Source organism: Perna viridis, chromosome 1 (assembly GCF_037379345.1).
Source record: "Perna viridis isolate PV_CMFRI_1.1 ecotype Kerala chromosome 1, ASM3737934v1, whole genome shotgun sequence".
Taxonomy (NCBI): domain Eukaryota; kingdom Metazoa; phylum Mollusca; class Bivalvia; order Mytilida; family Mytilidae; genus Perna; species Perna viridis.
The window spans coordinates 66,025,684-66,045,350 of record NC_142445.1 but is presented as its reverse complement, the minus strand read 5'-3'; the positions used below and the strand labels follow the sequence as shown (position 1 = coordinate 66,045,350).

The following is a 19,667-nucleotide window of genomic DNA, read 5'->3' as shown; positions in this document are numbered from 1 at the left end:
TAACCCATGAGGTAAAGGTTCGTCTAGGCTTCACAATAGAAATAATTATCAATAAATCTATATATGTAAATATTTAATGGAATGCATTTGTTTTGATTAAAATACTGCATCAGTTCACTGCTCAGTTCAGTAACAAGTCGTTATGCATGCCGATATCATTTGATGTATGAGGGAAATGTCAAGGTGATATCAACTCTGTTTGGGTCCTCAGTAGAATGAATAACCAAAACATGATAGCAAGTTCAAAAGATTTAATGAGTGTGTTATAATATTTATCATATTTATTGTATAGAATTTCTCCATAATTTCTATTTTCAACATTAATTCTTAAATTTTTGATCGGCGGATTTATATTCAAATTATGACGTTTAGGCGGGAGAAAACTTATTTCACCGTATGAATTGTGCCCGGGGAATTATCGAAGAACATTCGATAAAGCACTGTTATTTAAAAAATAAGTTCACTATAAGTACTTATAAAAATTGAATTGTAATAAAAAAAATAGTGTCGAGTGTTACTTACCAGAACGCATGATACAGACTTGGTATATTTCAAAACCACGACTTAAAATATTATACATCGTTGTTACTAAAAAGGAGGTACACCTAGATACAGATATGTAGAACGTGGTAGAGATTCCTCATACTTTATAAAAAGAAACTATTCAAAATACCGAAGACGATGTTTTCAAAATGCCGGACTTTTTTCTCGACAACATATTTGCCCAGTGTGGAGTACGCATTTTTCAACAAACGGTCGGCATTCCGATGGGAGCAAATTGTGCTTCTCTACCCGCTGACCTTTTCCTTCACTCTTATAGACAGACTTTATAGCTTATCTAATCCAAAGGAAGGAGCATCGTTTAGCTAGATCATTTGATCTCAGTTTCCGCTATATCGATGACGTATTATCGTTAAACAATCCTAGTTCCGGGGATTTTATAAGAACTCGTGGATCGTTGCGGTGCATCCATTTGCACCATTAAAACTGATTTGTGTCATAGTTTTCCTTTCCTCTTTCGTCTACCCCGGACTTAACTTTTTTTATGGGAAGCACGGCGGATGTTTTTAGAAAAAGCAGATGGCGCTTACTCTACCAGTGCACTTGGTCCATACTCCCAGTTTTTAGTGGAGTCCGAATTGCTCATTTTCTTTTGCTGGTTTGTGCGTATTTTTTGTGGTTATTTAACGTTCTTTGTTGAATGTCTCTATCTTCCATGTCTAGTCTTAGTCACTTGATTACATTCTTTTTTTTTTTATTTCAGCTAGAATCTTGCTTCCCTTGATTACTCTTTTAAATGATAAAATTTATGACAAATCAGTGGATAAGTTTCAGTACTGTACCCACTAACAAATGATAGTTTTTTTAATTGCGTTCGTATTAAGGTTACTTTGTTAATTTAACCCCCAAAAATAGACGATCTTAACCATTCAGTTGGTTGAATTACTACATTTTCAAATCAGGTCTTACCAGACCTTCCTTTAAACTTTTTAATAAAATGCTGAATAGTGTTTCAGGGTTTTCCAATGATCTATTTAGCTAATTTTTTATAAAAGTATGAGATCTTGTAACGTGTTTAATCATCTTTTTCAATTACAAGGAAATAAGATGAATAAGTTATAATTATTGAAGATTAATTTATCAGGAAGATAGTCGCTATTCAGTGTCAATATTTTGATCATGTAATAATACACTATTACACTTCCTTCACGTTTAACAGGTCATGTGATTTTTGGTACCAATATATATATATATATATATCAATCATCTAGAAAATATAATAACTTATATTTTAACACCGTGAGTGTGATTAATTTAGAAGCAATGGATTTTATTTCGAACTTCAAAATTGAATGTTGTCAAAAGATCTGGTTTTCTCCTGTGGAAACAGGTTTGTTTTTAACCTTTTTTTTAACAACAAAAAATGTCTTTTGGGAAAGATATTCGTGCTCGACAAGAATGTTTGAAATAATAGAAAATAGGAAAAATAAAGAAAATAGAAATATTGCACTAAATCCAAAAATGTTTTGTATACTCAAGAAGTACTCAAAACGAAAAACTATCGAAATAAAAAGCCGAATCCGTCATACCATGCGCAATACAAGGAATAATTCCCCCGTGGTTTAATAGGTATATTAAAATTTGTTATACTGCAAATTTTGATAAATACGATTACCAACATATGATATAATTCTAGATCAGAAAAGTATGTCAACTGGATTAGTGAATACCCTCGGGATTCACCGACATTTATATATTGAAAATTTCAATATGTGGTTCACGGATTTCAAGGAGTAACTTTTCATCAGCAGCATTAGAATCAAATGTATAGGAAGACCTATACCCAAACATGAATTTGTACCGTGAACCCAAGTACCGTGAACCACGCTCCATAAATTGGAATTATAACTTAAAAGTTCTTATGGTTGCCGTCGAGGACTATGCAAGAAAATGGATAAAACAAGAAGACATTGATTCTCTGTCAGAGTGGTTAAAGGCCGTGAGGTCTTTAATTTTGAAACGAATGAAAGTTTTAAGCAGGTCAATGAGTGCCAAGGCTACATCAGTTTTTAAAGACCCCGATGTAGCAAAAACAATGTCTACTCTACATGACAAATATGTTGTCGTACCAGCAGACAAAGCCCAAAACAACATTGTGTTTGTCTGCAAAACGTTTTACATCCAATGTTTAATATCATAGGTAGACGTAGAAAATAATAGCAGTGATAAGACCTATACTGCTACTACACTCTCCAAAGAAGAGATTGTGGAAAACCATAAATCTGTGCTATGCTCTTTTGGTCTCTCTTCGATGATTGTGATTTACCATCTATGTACTGGATTCCCAAACTCCACAAGAATCCATACAAACAACGTTTCATAGCTAGATCTGCAAAATGTACCACCAAACCTCTTTCAAAACTTTTAACTTCTATACTCACAACTGTCAAAGAGGGTCTGCAGTCCTACCACAACACTTGTTACTCCCGTAGTGGTATAAATTCAATGTGGATCCTGAAAAATTCGAAAGATCTTTTGGAAACAATTAGTTCAAGACTATTATCTGAATATAATAGCATTAAAACCTATGATTTTTCAACACTGTATACTTCTATTCCCCATACTCAGTTAAAATCCCGACTTAAAACATTATACATCGTTGTTTTTCCAAAAAAGATGATACACCTAGATACAAATATATAGTTCTTGGTAGAGATTCCTCATATTTTGTAAGAAATAATTCAAAATCATCTTCCAAATATACAGAGGAAGATGTTTACAAAATGCTGGAATTTTTTATCGACAACATATTTGTCCATATTTGTGGACGTGTTTTTCAACAAACGGTCGGCATGGGAACAAATTGTGCTCCTTTACCTGCTGACCTATTCCTTCACTCTTATGAGGCTGACTTTATAGCTGATCTGATCAGAAAGAAAGAATATCGTTTGGCTAGATCCTTCTATCTCAGTTTCCGCTATATAGATGTCGTATTATCTTTAAACAATCCTAATTTCGCATCTACCCCAAAGAACTTGAGATAAAGGATACTACAGACACTGTGAAGTCAGCCTCATATCTTGACCTACACTTAGAAATCGATGGTAAAGGAAAACTATTGACCAAACTTTACGACAAACGTGATGACTTTTCATTCAGAATTGTCAACTTTCCTTTCATCTGTGGCAACATCCCTTCAGCATCTGCGTATGGAGTGTTCATATCACAACTCATACGTTATGCCAGAGCTTGCGGAAACTACGCAGACTTTTTGTATCGCACTAGAACTCTAACAAATATGCTTCTGGAATAGGGTTATGTTGCTACAAGATTAAAGTCATCACTACAGAAGTTTTATGGTTGTCATCATGAACTCGTGGATCGTTATGGTGTATCCATCTGCACCATGAAAACTGATTTATTCAACGGGTCATAGTTTTCCTTTTCTCGTTTGTCTGCCCCAGACTTGACTTTTTATGAGCAACTCGGCGGGTGTTTCTAGAAAAGCAGATGACGCTTACCCTACCGGTGCACCTGGTCCATGCTCCCAGTTTTTAGTGGAGTCCGAGTTGGTCATTTGCTTTTGTTACTTTGTATGTATGATTTTAGTTACTTTATGTTCTTTGTTCTATGTGTATGTCTCTTTTCCGTGTCTGGTCTTTGTCCCTGGATTACATTCTTTTGATTACCGCTATAACCTTGGTTTCCTTGATTACTCTTTGTACAAGAAGTAACTATCGGAATAATGGCCAGATCTAAGTGGTGAATAAAAAGAACTTCATAGATGGGTGGATCTAAGTTGTCGGTTAGTCTGCATGGTGTATTAAATACGAAACCATTAAAGGGTTTTGTCTCAATTTAACAAGCAACTGTAGCGAATCTGTTTAATATTGAGGTAGTTGACAACTGTAAGTGTAGAAATTTAATAAATAAGCCAGTCATTGTCAATATATGATAAATTATAATAAACAGAGTAACTTAATTTGTAATTTCAATAATGACAATAAAAATTAATAAGTTTCAAAAATCGTGTTTATCCCGTATCGGGCGCTGTTGAATATTAATGGAAAAAGAAACATAGGGGACGGGTCAGTGAGGTATAGGGGCAATTGGCAGTGGGCAATAAGGTATGGGGACAATGAGGAATGGGCAATGAGGATGAGCAAATGGAGAATACGGCATTGTGGTATTGGGGAATGGGGCTATGGGGTATTGGGGAAGGAGCAATAAGGAATGGAGAGTGTAGGACATTTATCCTTTAGAAGAGTTGTACCAGACTTCTTTATATACATCATCATATATAGAAACGTGTGTATTTTGCTGCTTTTAAAACTTAACTCTTCACAAAGTTTTAGCAATTGGATTAGACAAAAAAGATACACGTGTTGTCAACGATTAATTGTTTCGTGTAACATGTGCTCCTTCAGTAACTATACCAAAGAGAAATCAGTAATCCATATTCCTTTAGGAATAAAAATTATATTTATAACTTTAAAAACAAATATTATATCATAAAAACTATTTCATTAGGAGAATCTGTACTTTATTGATAAAGGTACTTCATTGTTCTGCATTTAAGGAATAAATGTTTCGTTTTTGATGAATGGAAGATTTCTAATATTGATATTGAATATAGAACGTGGGTGTATAAATATGTTAATTTTGAATTAAGAACGTTCGTGATTACAATTACTTGCACGAATACATTTTAATTTTTTTTATTTTCAAACTGCTGTTTCTTCAGAACAAAAGCAATATTTTTTTTCAAAATATGCAAGTTTATATGATATATACATGGCAAAATCTGTATCACATGCTGAATTTCATCCCCAGATATCTATATTAGTAGGAGAGCCTATGGTCCGAGGGGTTATATTGATTAGCAATGATTAGTCTGTGAAACATTGCAATATATGTTTTTCATATGTTTTGAAAATACCTGAAAACATGTTTTTGTATGTTTAGGACCACCACAAAAACATATGTTTCTGAATAATAAATATATTCATGAAAAACAAGTTAAAACAATCATATAGTAACTTCGTGTTTTCAATAGGATTTTGTATATGAAAAAAATATGGTTTTCATATGATTTTCGAAAACAAATTATTTTAACTATTTTCAAATGCATGAAAACATAGATTTACCATACTGTTTTAAAACATATGAAAACATTTGTTGTAATTTTACCTGTGAAATATACACTTTCTCATTCATTCTATACTATGCTGAGTAGGTTGTGACAAATGGTGGGCATGTTACAGGGATATGATAAAGGATGTGACGTCAAAATGTACGATACTGCAGGTTCAAATATTTTAGACATCGTCCGATTTTCAAAACTGCTGTATTCACTACTTAATACATAAAAAAATATTCAACTTCGATTCACCAACAATTTACGACATCGTAGATAGACGGTTTCATTATGGTCTGTCTGTTTTCATTTCCAGAAGCCTCTTTTAGTCTATTGAATGTTGTATCCAAGACATTAAAGAAAGATTGTAAATTGTCAAATTGGTGAAACACTTGAAGTCGACATTGGATTGCAAAACTTGTCCTTGTCAAGCTATGTTTAAATCATTAAATAGGGAGAATTGGTAATGTTTGTTCAGTAAGAAGTGACAACCGAATGTTAGGTAAACGACTTAAGTTGGTGGACACGTTTTGATCATTCAGATGTAAATTTTAAAGGCCTTTACGGGTGACCTACCAGTCAAATTTTGAACACCGGCTACTTTTTGTATGTGCTTCTTATTTGGATAAGGTTTTGTTTTAAAAAAAATTGGTAAGTCAAAGAAAGTTTTCAACGAAAATGTCGAATGCATAACAATCTATAAATTAGTATTTTACTTCATTTTCATTTCAATTGTTGTATACTGCTACGTTTTATACTGAATACCAGATTATTTAAATAGCTTTTAAAACCATAACAGTGTAAGTTTATTGTGTATTACTGATATATTTTTATTTTAGACGATAGTTTATTCATTTAAAAAAACAGTACTTTATTAAAATTAATGACATTAAAATTAATACTTGATCAGTTAATAAAAACAAACTTACTGGAAGAGAAATCCGAATGTGATTTTAATTAAAAAAAGTGTCTTCTCAGACTCAGAAAATTAATCAATTGAAATACATCGGCTTTACCTGTATAACCTTTTTTGCGATTTTTTTTTTTTTTTTTTTTTTTGATTGTTTTTGTTTTTGTTTTATTTTGTTTTGTTTTTGTTCTTTTTGTTTTTGTTTTTGTTTTTGTTTGTTTTTGTTTTTGTTTTCTATTTACTTGTTTCCATACATTTTAAAATAAAATAATTTTTACTACTGTAATATGATATTGCCTTAGGGTTTGCCGCTTTTTATTACATTTGTTAACAAATATTTATAGTTTATATGTATATATATTTACATTAATTTTTACTAGAGCTTTAATTGACATCGATGTAAAATAGATCATAATATAAATCTTTGAAATAATTTTATAAGTTTATATGACCATTTGTGTAATCTCATAATCGTTAAATCCTTTTAATCACATAATCAGACCTTCTTATGAAACATTTACGACTATTTGTACAACGATATGTAAATTGTGGTTTTGATATAAAGTAACTATTCATATCCGCATACGGCAATGTAAACAAATGACTAGCGGTACTTTTACCTTTCCCTCAATGAAAAAGATAATGTCACTCTTCAGGTGCGGAGGGTATTTCGAAAGTAATTCATAAAAACGGATAAGGACTGTTGTATATAGATAGTACATTATATATGATATAAATATAATCTATCTATGGTCATTCTGTAACTAGAAATAGTGAATAAATACGTACTAGAAATCGAGGTATGTACATTTGTTATTTGTTAGATTTATTACTTTTGATATGACATCTTTTAGACGATATGCATTTTCCTTTCTTTCAACTACATTGTACTTTCGTACAGTCTGTTTTACTAGTACATTCGTCAGTTGTAATTACCTTTGAATCATTTCTATTCTGTCATTGATTATTTATTACTTACAAAAACGTAGCCCAATGTCTCCAGAGGTTATTTTTAGAGAGAAGCTTATATAGCCTTTTAACTGTTGTATGTATGAACATACTGAATTAGTATGTACAATCATCCATTGTTTTTGTACATTGACAATTCTAAATAAAGACTGATGGACAGGTTATTGGTTGCAAGGAGATGGGAAGTGGTGGGGTCGGGAAGATTACATTGGGAACCAGGAGTGAATACAAGTATCAATATTTTGTTTTGCTTTACTTTTCATTTATTATTAGTATTAAATTGTTATGACCAACAAAGGGACAGAAGAAGGAATCGTTACATTAGTTTACCTTTAGTACATTGCATATTAGTTGATTTTCAAATTTTATCATTGTACACGAAATTAAAGTCAAAAACAAAAGAGATAGAATATCAAAACAATGCATACTTGCATTTATAAAAAAAAATACTATTATACAATCGATCTGAAATGAATTCCGTAGTCGTCACGAAGGGACTTAATTTTGGTCTTATGAAGTAGTCGATTATGGCACAACAGGTCGTACATAACTTTTACTCTTTTGTGAAGAAATATAAAGTAAACAAGATGGTCAGTGTGGTTCTGTTTTAATGAACTTTTGACCTGCTCGATTCATTTTTCTTTGTTGTGTCAAAAGATGGTAATCTTTATATCATTAAACATTTTAGTGACTGTAAATGCCAATATTTATCACTGTATTTGGTTCGTAGACGTCCTTTTAAATTGTATCAAGGTTTCATTTAAATAATTGACCGTTTTCTTTACTTTAGAACCCATATCAATGGTACAAATGTATGTGGGGTCATGATTTGTTTAATGTGTTTAAACTTCTGTTATTTTCTAAGTTATTTTCTTATAAATTTTCAAATGCTTCACTGGGTTTGCTTACCATGGTAGTTTTAGGGCGTCACAAACCAGCATTGTTTTACTTCTCGTATCTTAGTTCTGTAAAAGGAAAACTGTGATTTTTATACCCATGCAAACAATGTTAAGGATAGGTAGTAATCACTCTGTCTGTCCGTCTGCCCACGTTCCTTGTAAGCGTAACTCTTCCTTAACCGCTCTAGGGATTATGATGAAATCTGATAGGAAAGTTGGGTCTTATATGTAGATGTGCATGAATGAATAAAATTATTGTCGGAGGACTCCTTAGGGATATCATCCAAATTTGGTTTTACATGTTAAACCATGTAAATGCAACTCCTCAGAAACCGCTCAGGGAATTCTAATGTAATTTAATAAGAAGGTTGTGTATCATATGTAGATGTGCATGAAGGAATATAATAATTGTCGGAGGATTCCAAAGGTAGATAATCCAACAAGTGTTTTACATTTAAGTACATTTGAAGCGGGTGTATTCTCTTTGTTAGCTTGCTCGCAGTATTTCTGTTTTTTTTTCTTAAACTACTTGACTAGTTTGTGCTGTCCCGGGTACATTTACAAAAATGAACAAAATGGGCCACCATTTTCTGATGTTTGAATATATATACGATCTACAAAAGCATTAAAACATTTTAGTTTAAATGTACACGTAGATGATGTTCCTATTAATAATCGTGGTAGAGGTTGCCTGAGTTATTGAAATGTTTTGTTATTTTTTTTGTCACAGTTCTAAAGAACGATCATTTTCCGCAGCGTATAAAAATATCAAATAATTGTTCATTCGGTACATACCATCAGCTAAGCAATTTCTTCCGCATGTGCCCACTCTAGCATTTAAAAATCAATGTTTTCTTGGGGTGCATTTGCGTGACATCTCATACTCAATCAACTTTTGCCTCTACATTATTTCGTTTATCTTTGTCCGTTTGTCTACCCCGGACTTGACTTTTTATGAGCAACTCGGTGGGTGTTTTTAGAAAAGCAGATGACGCTTACCCTACCGGTACACCTGGTCCATGCTCCCAGTTTTTAGTGGAGTCCGAGTTGCTCATTTACTTTTGTTATTTTGTATGTATGATTTTAGTTACTTTGTGTTCTTTGTTGTGTATGTCCGTTTTCCTAGTCTGGTCTTTGTCCCTGGATTACATTCTTTTGATTACCGCTATAACCTTGGTTCCCTTGATTACTCTTATATTACTCTTTGTAATTCCTCTATTTTGTGTACTAAATAACACTTAAATCGTACAATTTAAAGCGAAGTTAATAAGAAATTCGAGGCACGTATACGCTTTCTTACATTTTACTGTTAGTTATTCCTCTATTTTGTGTCCATTACTATATATAACTGTTATCCACTGACACAACACACATTCGCTTTGCAATGCAATCCCAAACTTTTATTGGAGGTCGTGTAATACTTTAAAAATTATCTCTATTTCTCGCATCGATATGTATTTGACGTTGACGTCAGTGAACGATTTATTATTCGTCCATATATTTTATATTTTTTAACGAGATATTTTTGTCATTGCACTAACCAGTGATATTGCGTTATGTTCATCGCAAAACAATACTTTGTAACATTAAAATCGTGTTGAGAAGAATTTTTGTACCGTTAAAACAATCTCTCGTATGCCCGACAGATTCTTCAAACGACAAAATATTGGACTTAAGCGTATGAGACATTGTTTTCTTTAATTTGAAATACTGTTGTTCTATTATAAAATACAGCCATGATATTAGCTTTTTATGAGCAACTCGGTGGGTGTTTCTAGAAAAAAAACAGAGGACGCTTACCCTACTGGTGCACCTGGTCCATGCTCCCAGTTTTTAGTGGAGTCCGAGTTGCTCATTTGCTTTTGTTACTTTGTATGTATGATTTAGTTAATTTATGTTCTTTGTTGTGTATGTCTGTTTTCCATGTCTGGTCTTACATTCTTTTGATTACCGCTATAACCTTGGTTCACTTGATTACTCCTAGCAAAATGCTACTTTGTATATCATGCTATTATGCAGTTAATTATTCTGAGGTTTGAAATTAACATAGATGTGTTTACTACAACTATCTAATTGATGAATAACCTTTTCTCATATCAACCTACCAATTTACGTTATCCAATTCTAAAAGCAAAATATTCATGAACGTTCCGAGTCCAATGAGGGTAAAATCACCAGTTTCCCAGCATTTCTCGTGTGTCCTATTGGGATATAGAATGTCATACAGAGAACCGCTTAATTTATGCGAAGTCTTAAATTTACAATAAAAATGAATTTTACAGTGTAAACGTTGTATCTCGTGTTTAAGGTTTAACAATAAAACGAACTCTGGTAGATAATGTTTGAAATATTACTTACTAGGACCTTAAGTAGCACAATATAAGCATTTAAATATAAACTAATGGTTTTCTAATTGTTATGTACCAGTCGGTCAGTCGTCCTTTTGAGTACAGGTGAATAAAGAGTTTCTTTAATTTCGCTACCCACGCCTGTATATCTTAATATTTATTCCTCAGTGTCATCGTTCAGACAGAATGTTTTTTTTAAGGTTTTCTATTTCTATGGTAACATTTTACACTGTAATGTATAACAGAAGAATACTTTAACTAAAACAGTCCTTGTTTCATATCATTTACTAAATATGACTGGCAAACTTAAGTACCAGGCCATCTAAAATTCAGACACTGCCTATTGTAGAGGTGATTCATGGTGTAGAAAAACCCACCAAACAAACAAGCGCAACAATAAAATTAAAATCTAACAATGATTATGTGATTAGTAACTGTTTCTGAACGAGAAATTGTGAAATCGGTGGGTTTTTTTTTTGCACGTTCTATACTGAAAGAGAGTATGGGTTTTTTTTTCTTTGAATAAAATTAATCCAAATTGAGGGAAAAAAATTACTCAGCAATGGACAGAAAAATACATGATTCAATATTTCCCCCATAACTAACAATGTGGATTTCAAATAATTTTGTGTAACTCCACCTGCTACTGAAAAAAAAAGAAATTTTTTTCTACATCCAAACTCAACAGAAAATCCCAGCCCCACCTGCAACCACCACCCCCACCCCTTGCAAAGAAAATGGTTTGTGCCTAAAGACTAGAAATTAGAAATATCCTGAAATCAATTTAGTTATCTCTCTTTGTTCATACTTAGTCTGATTTATAAATGATACTGGACAGTACGTTAAATGTAACACTTTTTGTTGATGTTCTAAATTTTTTCAGATCTGATTATGGATGCTGAGGAAACACAACAAAAGAGGAGGTCTCGGAAGGACCGGATGCGGGAGATTTTACTGGAAAATCTTTTAATTATCTTGATGATAATAGCTGTAATAGTTGGAATATGTCTTGGTATAGGAATGAGATCAATCTGGACACCATATGATAAAAGAAAGCTGCATTATCTCCGATTTCCCGGAGATTTGTTGATGAACATGTTAAAGATGCTTATTCTACCTCTTATCATATCAAGTTTGATATCATCACTTGCTTTTTTAGACGCTAAGGCGTCTGGTAGAATGGGTCTCAGGGCTGTTGTGTACTATATGCTAACTACGTTCTTTGCTGTCATTCTTGGAATTATTATGGTCCTAGCAATTTCTCCAGGAACAAAAGGATCGTCCATTTCTAAGTCTGGAAGTGCAAAGGAAAGTGAACCTCTTGATGCCCTGTTCGACTTGATAAGGTATCGACAATACAAACTCATTTCCCGAAAAATAGATTTATACCTCTTGAGGCCAATTTCGTGGTCTTTGTTTTTGTTATGTTTTTTTTTCGGGGGTGGGGTGTTGTTTTTATCAAAGAATGCTTCGAAGTTAATTCAAGGTTGTCTTCAACTGGATATACTAAATGGACCTTGTTTCGAGAAACAATACAAATAAACGAATTTCACGTTTTCAACGTCCACGTGTTTATTCTATATCTCTTGAAAACATTTAAGCCGTTGTCAAGAAATTGGAAACTGTAGAAAAACATTACCTGTAAAACCTCAGATGTAAGTGCCGCATGTCGGCATTTTTCGTTATTGTACATGTATATAAAAGTCTTTACTTTTCTCAGTCTACATAAAGACCGATTTTACACGAGTACGTTCCACCTTGACCTTATTATGAACATACTTTGTTGATAAAGTATTGAGTACTTTTTTTCATTTATTTCATCTTTCTCTTGTTTTTATCTATCTTCCCACGTCACAAATAGTTGTCTGATAATAGCTTTGAATGACTGATAAAAATTCATTTTGACAACTTGTTTTTATTTGTTTTAGGAATTGCTTTCCTGACAACCTTATCGAGGCTTGTTTCAAAAGAGTAAGTTTAATATTTATGTCGGTCTAGATAACTTCACATTTCTTCAATGAATTAAGTACCATTCTGTGTAAGAATCAGGCAATGGGTGCCACATCATATTTCTCAATTTGGTCTTTTTTGCCTCAAATACATTCAACACATCTAGAAAACAACTGAACAGCTATTTAAATTTATCCTGAAGCATCGGTGATGTAGAAAGTTTTTGACTGCTTATATAAGGAAAAGGTTCGGGAAAATTTTCCCGCCATTTTTTCACAGTGCATTTCAACTAAATTTGACCTATCAATATCTTAAAAAGGCAAACTTTTCAAACACTTTGACAGTAATTTCTTGAGGTTATGAGGTATGAATACTTGTATTATGCAATGAAATGTCTGTATTTTTTCTTCATGCGCCACACCTTATACACATTTTGCCTGATTCTTAAGACGGAGAAGTACTTAAAGTGTAAATTCATAGTGATTTGTTGACAATTTATTTGCATTACCCTCTGTTATGACCAACATTTATTAAAGCTTCATTTAAAAAACAGAATACGCAAAAAAGATCGGTGCACTAAGTGACTTCAAATAACATCAGTAGTTTATGTGATGAGTGTGAGATTGACGTACCGAAATATTTAGTTTTTGAACAATGCAAGGGGCTTGTAATGATATGTTTTAGTTCGAAGAAAGACGTCAAGTCAAAAATATGAACTAAAAATATGACATAACAGACGTAGCTTTGTATAAACTAAAGGTGTAAAACCACTACTGAAAGTCCCATTACTTTCTATGTTGAATTAAGCAATTTTCAAGGCCCCAATCTTTTTTGTTTGTTAAAATGAACTTTAACAGGTTTTATAATAGAGGGGACCCTTTAAAGACTCTCTCATAAAATTTGCAGCATACCTTTAATGGCTTCTAAGAAAGAACGGTGAAGTGAAAGTAGACAGGTACTAAAAATACTACTTTCCTTTTGGAAATGGGACAAATCAATGGGCTTAAGATCTAGACTCTGACAAATTATTCTCTACATCAGAGTTCAAAACTGTTGTATTCAGTGTGTACCTGACATGATAAGCTTTCAGATGATACCAAGTTTGCATATACTGGCTTAATCACAAAAATATATACAATGCATCCTAAGAACTACTTTGTTTTTTACGGACTATTTTCTGGTATGTGCATGCGACTGGTTTCCCTTAATAGTGGTATTATACCTAAAGATAAGTGATTGACTTTCCTTTGCTACTTAAAAATTACTTAACTTGAAACCGCCAATGAGATCGGATTTATTGAACGAAACTGAAGTCTGAGGTTAATTCCGTTCAAGAGGGCTTTTAACACTCTCTTTTTATTTACTGGCACGAAAACACTGTCATGAAAAAAATCCTGTCGACAACATTTTTCATTTTAATTTTGCAGAAGATTATTGTATATTAAATGACATTGAGGTTTTATCTTGGTAGTGAAAAGAAAATGTATAATTTTGTCTTAACAGAACGGAACATTCATGACTTAGCACTCCATTTAGACTTTTAAGTATCATATGCAAATAGCTATCATATTTTGACAATATTTATTTTTTTATTATAGTTTTTATTAAAATGTTTTGTTTTTGTTTTTGTTTTTTTTGTGTGTGTTTTTTTTTTTTTTTTTTTTTTTTTTTTTTTTCAAAATGATATTACCCGACTAAACTTAAGTAACTAAAGCTAAGTATTTTTCTTACAGCAACAAACGAATGTGGAGACGTTGAAAGTTAATGAAACTCATGTTAACAGAACATCTATCAACGGTAAGTTGATATCACTACTCGGCGAGTTGCACTCGAAATGTTAACTAAAACTGAAACATAAATTAGGAATATTTTAAGTACATTGTTCGAGTCCACATAAAATTCACACTAACAATTGTAAAGTGATCCATGAAACCCATCAAACAAACAATGTTTTTTCAGTCTACATATGCTATACATTCACATAACAATAATCGTTTTCAGATATGCACTTTTTAGAAAATCATACATTTATCTCCCCCTAAAATCAACCAAATGAAACCAAATCAAGAGCAATAACTCTCGCAAAGTGCTCATTTTATATGCATTTTATATAAATTTTATCTCAAAAGCGCACCCCCAAATGGAAAAGTAAGAGTGATCACGTGATCTGTAACATTTTCTGAACAAGAAATAAAACTGAACTCGGTGGGGTTTTGACATGACATCACCTCCTGTCTGACTACTACTTATGAGGACGCTTACCGGTGTATCTGTTCTTAGACTACGCTCCCAGGTTTTAATGGAGTCCAATTTGCTTTTTGCGTATTATTTTGGTCATTTTACGTTCTTTGTTGAGTGTATCTTTTTGCTGTCTTTTTTATTTTGTCCCTGGATTACATTCTTTTCATTCAGCTAGAATCTTGGTTACCTTGATTACTATTTCTAGAGAATAAATGTATATCTGCAAGTTCTTTTTAGAGAGATAGATTAAGGTGGTAGTCGATCGTGTTACTTGTCGTTGACTTGAATATAACTCAGATTTAATGTTGCATCTTATCTTCAGTGCTAGTTTCAGCGAGACTTCACATTAATGCATTATTGTATTTGGTTTTAGAAACCGAGTATTATGTGATTAGAGATGTTCCGAATCCCAAGGTACAAAAAGCTGATGGGATGAACATCTTAGGCCTAGTAGTGTTCTCTATCTTCTTTGGCTGCACTTTGTCAAAGATGGGCAAGTCAGGGAAGCCGTTAGCTGATTTCTTCGAGTGCATGCACCTTGCTACTATGAGACTCGTAACTCTTGTTATTTGGTAAGACTTAATATCGATGTAGTTTGTCTGTTTCATAGAAAATCATAGACCACTATAGACTCGTTGAGTAGAACCGGTAGTTTATAACTTTTTACCTTGATATTGTTTGTTATACGGACTTTTCTTTTTGGCTATTCCTTTTGAATGTTGCGTTTATCAGTACATTAATTTTGTTATTACTGTTTTTTCACAATAAAAACAAAAAAAAAGACTTAAAATTGTACCCAAAGGGCATTCCAAGTTACTACAATTCCACATAAATCACGAAGTGTTGTAACTTTTTTTTACTCTACACTTAAACACAAACACGATTTTACACTTATACTTCCAAATAATGAGCACTAAATATTGTATCAAGATTACCGCCTTTTTATGTCTGTGAGTTAGGCTGTTTTCAATTTAATGTTTTAAGGTATTCACCTGTTGGTATAGTTTTCCTGATTGCCGTGAAGCTGATAGAAATGGAAAATATCGGGACTGTCTTCACACAGCTGGGATATTACATGGCCACAGTTCTTGCCGGATTAGCGATCCACGCAATCGTCTCTTTACCATTGATATATTTTGTTGGAGTGAGAAAAAACCCGTTCACTTACATGTTTAATATGCTGAAAGCTTTATTGACAGCTTGGGGTACTGCGTCGAGGTAAGCGTATCATAGCTACAGAACAATTTTACATTCACTGTTTACCAAAAATAAGCGATTTTGAGACCACAAAAAATACGTGGAAAGACTTCTCCGGACATGAACGACATCTCAAGTTATTTTTAATCACTTTGACCCCTTTGCAATTTCTTAAATCTTCAATGTATGAGAAACAAAATTTTCCGGAAAGGGCGTAAATGGAAAACAATAACGAAAAATCTTATATTATACCTATCTAGAGGAAGCTTTCGACCGTGTAGCAATGTTTTGTATACCTATCTAAAGGAAGCGTTCGACCGTGTAGCAATGTTTGTACACCTATCTAGAGGAAGCTTTCGACCGTGTAGCAATGTTTGTATAGTATACCTATCTAGAGGAAGCTTTCGACCGTGTAGCAATGTTTGTACACCTATCTAGAGAAAGCTTTCAACCGTGTAGCAATGTTTGTATAGTATACCTATCTATAGGAAGCTTTCGACCGTGTAGCAATGTTTTGTATACCTATCTAAAGGAAGCGTTCGACCGTGTAGCAATGTTTTGTATACCTATCTAAAGGAAGCGTTCGACCGTGTAGCAATGTTTGTACACCTATCTAGAGAAAGCTTTCGACCGTGTAGCAATGTTTGTACACCTATCTAGAGAAAGCTTTCAACCGTGTAGCAATGTTTGTATAGTATACCTATCTATAGGAAGCTTTCGACCGTGTAGCAATGTTTTGTATACCTATCTAAAGGAAGCGTTCGACCGTGTAGCAATGTTTTGTATACCTATCTAAAGGAAGCGTTCGACCGTGTAGCAATGTTTGTACACCTATCTAGAGAAAGCTTTCGACCGTGTAGCAATGTTTGTACACCTATCTAGAGGAAGCTTTCGACCGTGTAGCAATGTTTGTATAGTATACCTATCTATAGGAAGCTTTCGACCGTGTAGCAATGTTTTGTATACCTATCTAAAGGAAGCGTTCGACCGTGTAGCAATGTTTTGTATACCTATCTAAAGGAAGCGTTCGACCGTGTAGCAATGTTTGTACACCTATCTAGAGAAAGCTTTCGACCGTGTAGCAATGTTTGTATAGTATACCTATCTAGAGGAAGCTTTCGACCGTGTAGCAATGTTTGTATAGTATACCTATCTAGAGGAAGCTTTCGACCGTGTAGCAATGTTTGTACACCTATCTAGAGAAAGCTTTCAACCGTGTAGCAATGTTTGTATAGTATACCTATCTATAGGAAGCTTTCGACCGTGTAGCAATGTTTGTTCACCTATCTAGAGAAAGCTTTCAACCGTGTAGCAATGTTTGTATACCTATCTAGAGGAAGCTTTCGACCGTGTAGCAATGTTTGTATAGTATACCTATCTAGAGGAAGCTTTCGACCGTGTAGCAATGTTTGTATAGTATACCTGTTTAGAGGAAGCTTTCGACCAATTAGCAATACTTGTATACCTATCTAGAGGAAGCTTGACTTTCGACCGTGTAGCAATGTTTGTAGGATAGGCTTAAGTTTTGTTTTCCTATTAATGTTTTGACCTACCCCACTGTGAAACCTCGGCTGTCCTGGCCAAAAGCTAAATGTATCTTAAGTTGTCATCATGAACCAATGTTGAGATGTACAGATTGTGTACATGTACACGTCAGAGTACGATAAACTATTGGTTTAGGTGATAAGATATTGAACGACGTATAATTAAAAGAGTCTGCTTTTGATCCGTAATCGAAGTTTTTGTGGACTCACAATGTCTGAAGCCACAAATCAAACAATTTACTCCTTCTTTTTTTCAGTTCCGCGACTTTGCCAGTAACAATGGAATGTTTAGAGGTTAACAATAACATTGATGAACGTGTAATAAAATTTGTCACACCAATAGGAGCAACCATTAACATGGACGGGACAGCTTTGTATGAAGCCGTGGCAGCTATTTTTATTGCTCAACATTTAGGAATTTCTTTAAGTATAGGGGAAGTTATCGTTGTGAGGTAAGTTAATGGATACTTCAGTAATTAAATGATGGGAGTGTTAACATTAGACGAAAACGTTAACAATAAAATAATTATATAAAACATTCAAGGCGTGATAATTTATTCTCGTATAACAATCAAGCAACATGTTGGTTAACACTGCTTAACTCGAACTCAAACCACCAAACAATCAAGCTTATACATGTTGGTTAACACTGCTTAACTCAAACTGAAAACACCAAACTGTTGTCAATGAAGTATATAATTATATACCTATACGAAAAAAACTATAAAACATGCAAGCCATTTGTATGCTGGTAAAAATCAGGCAACTAGACCAAAAAGATTCCTTCTTATTTGCAAGAATTCTCATAATATTTAAACAAAGACAAAGGAAATCCTTATAAACAATAGAACAAACAATATTAAACGCTGTACATTATAAACGATAATATTGTTAGAATTTTCTGATCTTTTTCAGTTTAACAGCAACAGCTGCTGCCATTGGAGCTGCAGGTATACCTCAAGCTGGATTGGTTACCATGGCTATAGTTTTGACTGCAGTAGGACTTCCGGTTGACGAAATCACATTGATTCTTCCAATCGATTGGTTTTTGTAAGTTTTGTCATGATAATTTGGAAATATATCGAGTATACACGAGGTCAAGTTACAGACGATGGAAAAATGTAAGCGTAAGAAAATGAAAAAATGTCCCCCTTCTCCCGAAAAAAAAACAACCCAACAAACAAATACACCACAATTTCACGAAGAATAAACAATGTTTCAACGTATTAAGTTACCTGAAACTTTATGAAATAATTTTTTTGAACGATATTTAGATCGTTTTTTACTGATGGATTAATTTTGTATACCAATAACTATTTTCTTCTACAGGGACAGATTTAGAACTGCCATTAACGTACTGGGGGATGCCTATGGTGCTGGTCTCGTTGCTCATATGTCAAAAGCAGATTTGGAAGAAATGGACAAAAAAGAGGGAAAAGTTAACGGCGTTGTTCCAAATGGTGAACTGGTTGATCATGATGATTCGCAAGTATTAACGAAACTCTGAAAGACATTTGGAAATAATAAAGTTGCTGTATTACATAATATTTTGAGACATTTTTGACTGACTGAAAAAAGTACTATAAAGTCCATATCATAATGGCAGCGGAAAACAGTCGAAAGAGTTTGGGACTTTTTTTCGCATAGTTCTCTACCTTTATTCGGATATTGAATTATCGCATTGCAAGCATAAAGGAAGCTTTCAACAGGCATTATGTTTATTTAACATCGGTTACTGTCAGCGTATATTTTTCAAGATAATAATATGTAACGAGAGTCTTCAGTATGTGCAAGTTTCTCAGTGAAAATGACCAGTTAACACTTTAAAATCTAAGATTACAACAATACCAATCTAACTGTTTAAGTAGTGTGATCTTCTATCAATAAATTATGGTGTTTGAATGTTCGCTGAATAATTTGCTTTTCTAGATTTACATGTCAATAACTACTACCTATGACCAAACCTCATAC

At 33.3% G+C, this 19,667-nt stretch overlaps 1 protein-coding gene across 4 annotated transcripts in view; it reads left to right on the top strand.

The window, feature by feature from the left end:
• The window catches only part of LOC148629912 (excitatory amino acid transporter 1-like), a 33,649-nt gene extending 14,051 nt beyond the window's left edge, over positions 1-19,598 (top strand). For 2 of the 4 annotated variants that reach the window (XM_088559613.1, XM_088559624.1), the window contains 8 exons: positions 11,648-12,110; positions 12,693-12,735; positions 14,448-14,511; positions 15,329-15,527; positions 15,940-16,173; positions 17,954-18,148; positions 18,612-18,746; positions 19,026-19,598. In XM_088559613.1, coding sequence (XP_088415739.1) covers positions 11,648-12,110; positions 12,693-12,735; positions 14,448-14,511; positions 15,329-15,527; positions 15,940-16,173; positions 17,954-18,148; positions 18,612-18,746; positions 19,026-19,203 — 1,511 coding nt within the window. In that variant the 3' untranslated portion in view covers positions 19,204-19,598. Of the gene's footprint in view, positions 1-1,759; positions 1,892-7,150; positions 7,349-11,647; positions 12,111-12,692; positions 12,736-14,447; positions 14,512-15,328; positions 15,528-15,939; positions 16,174-17,953; positions 18,149-18,611; positions 18,747-19,025 lie in introns of those variants that run through there. The other 2 variants (XM_088559604.1, XM_088559634.1) reach the window with 2 other exon arrangements.
• The last annotated feature ends 69 nt before the right edge of the window (positions 19,599-19,667 follow it).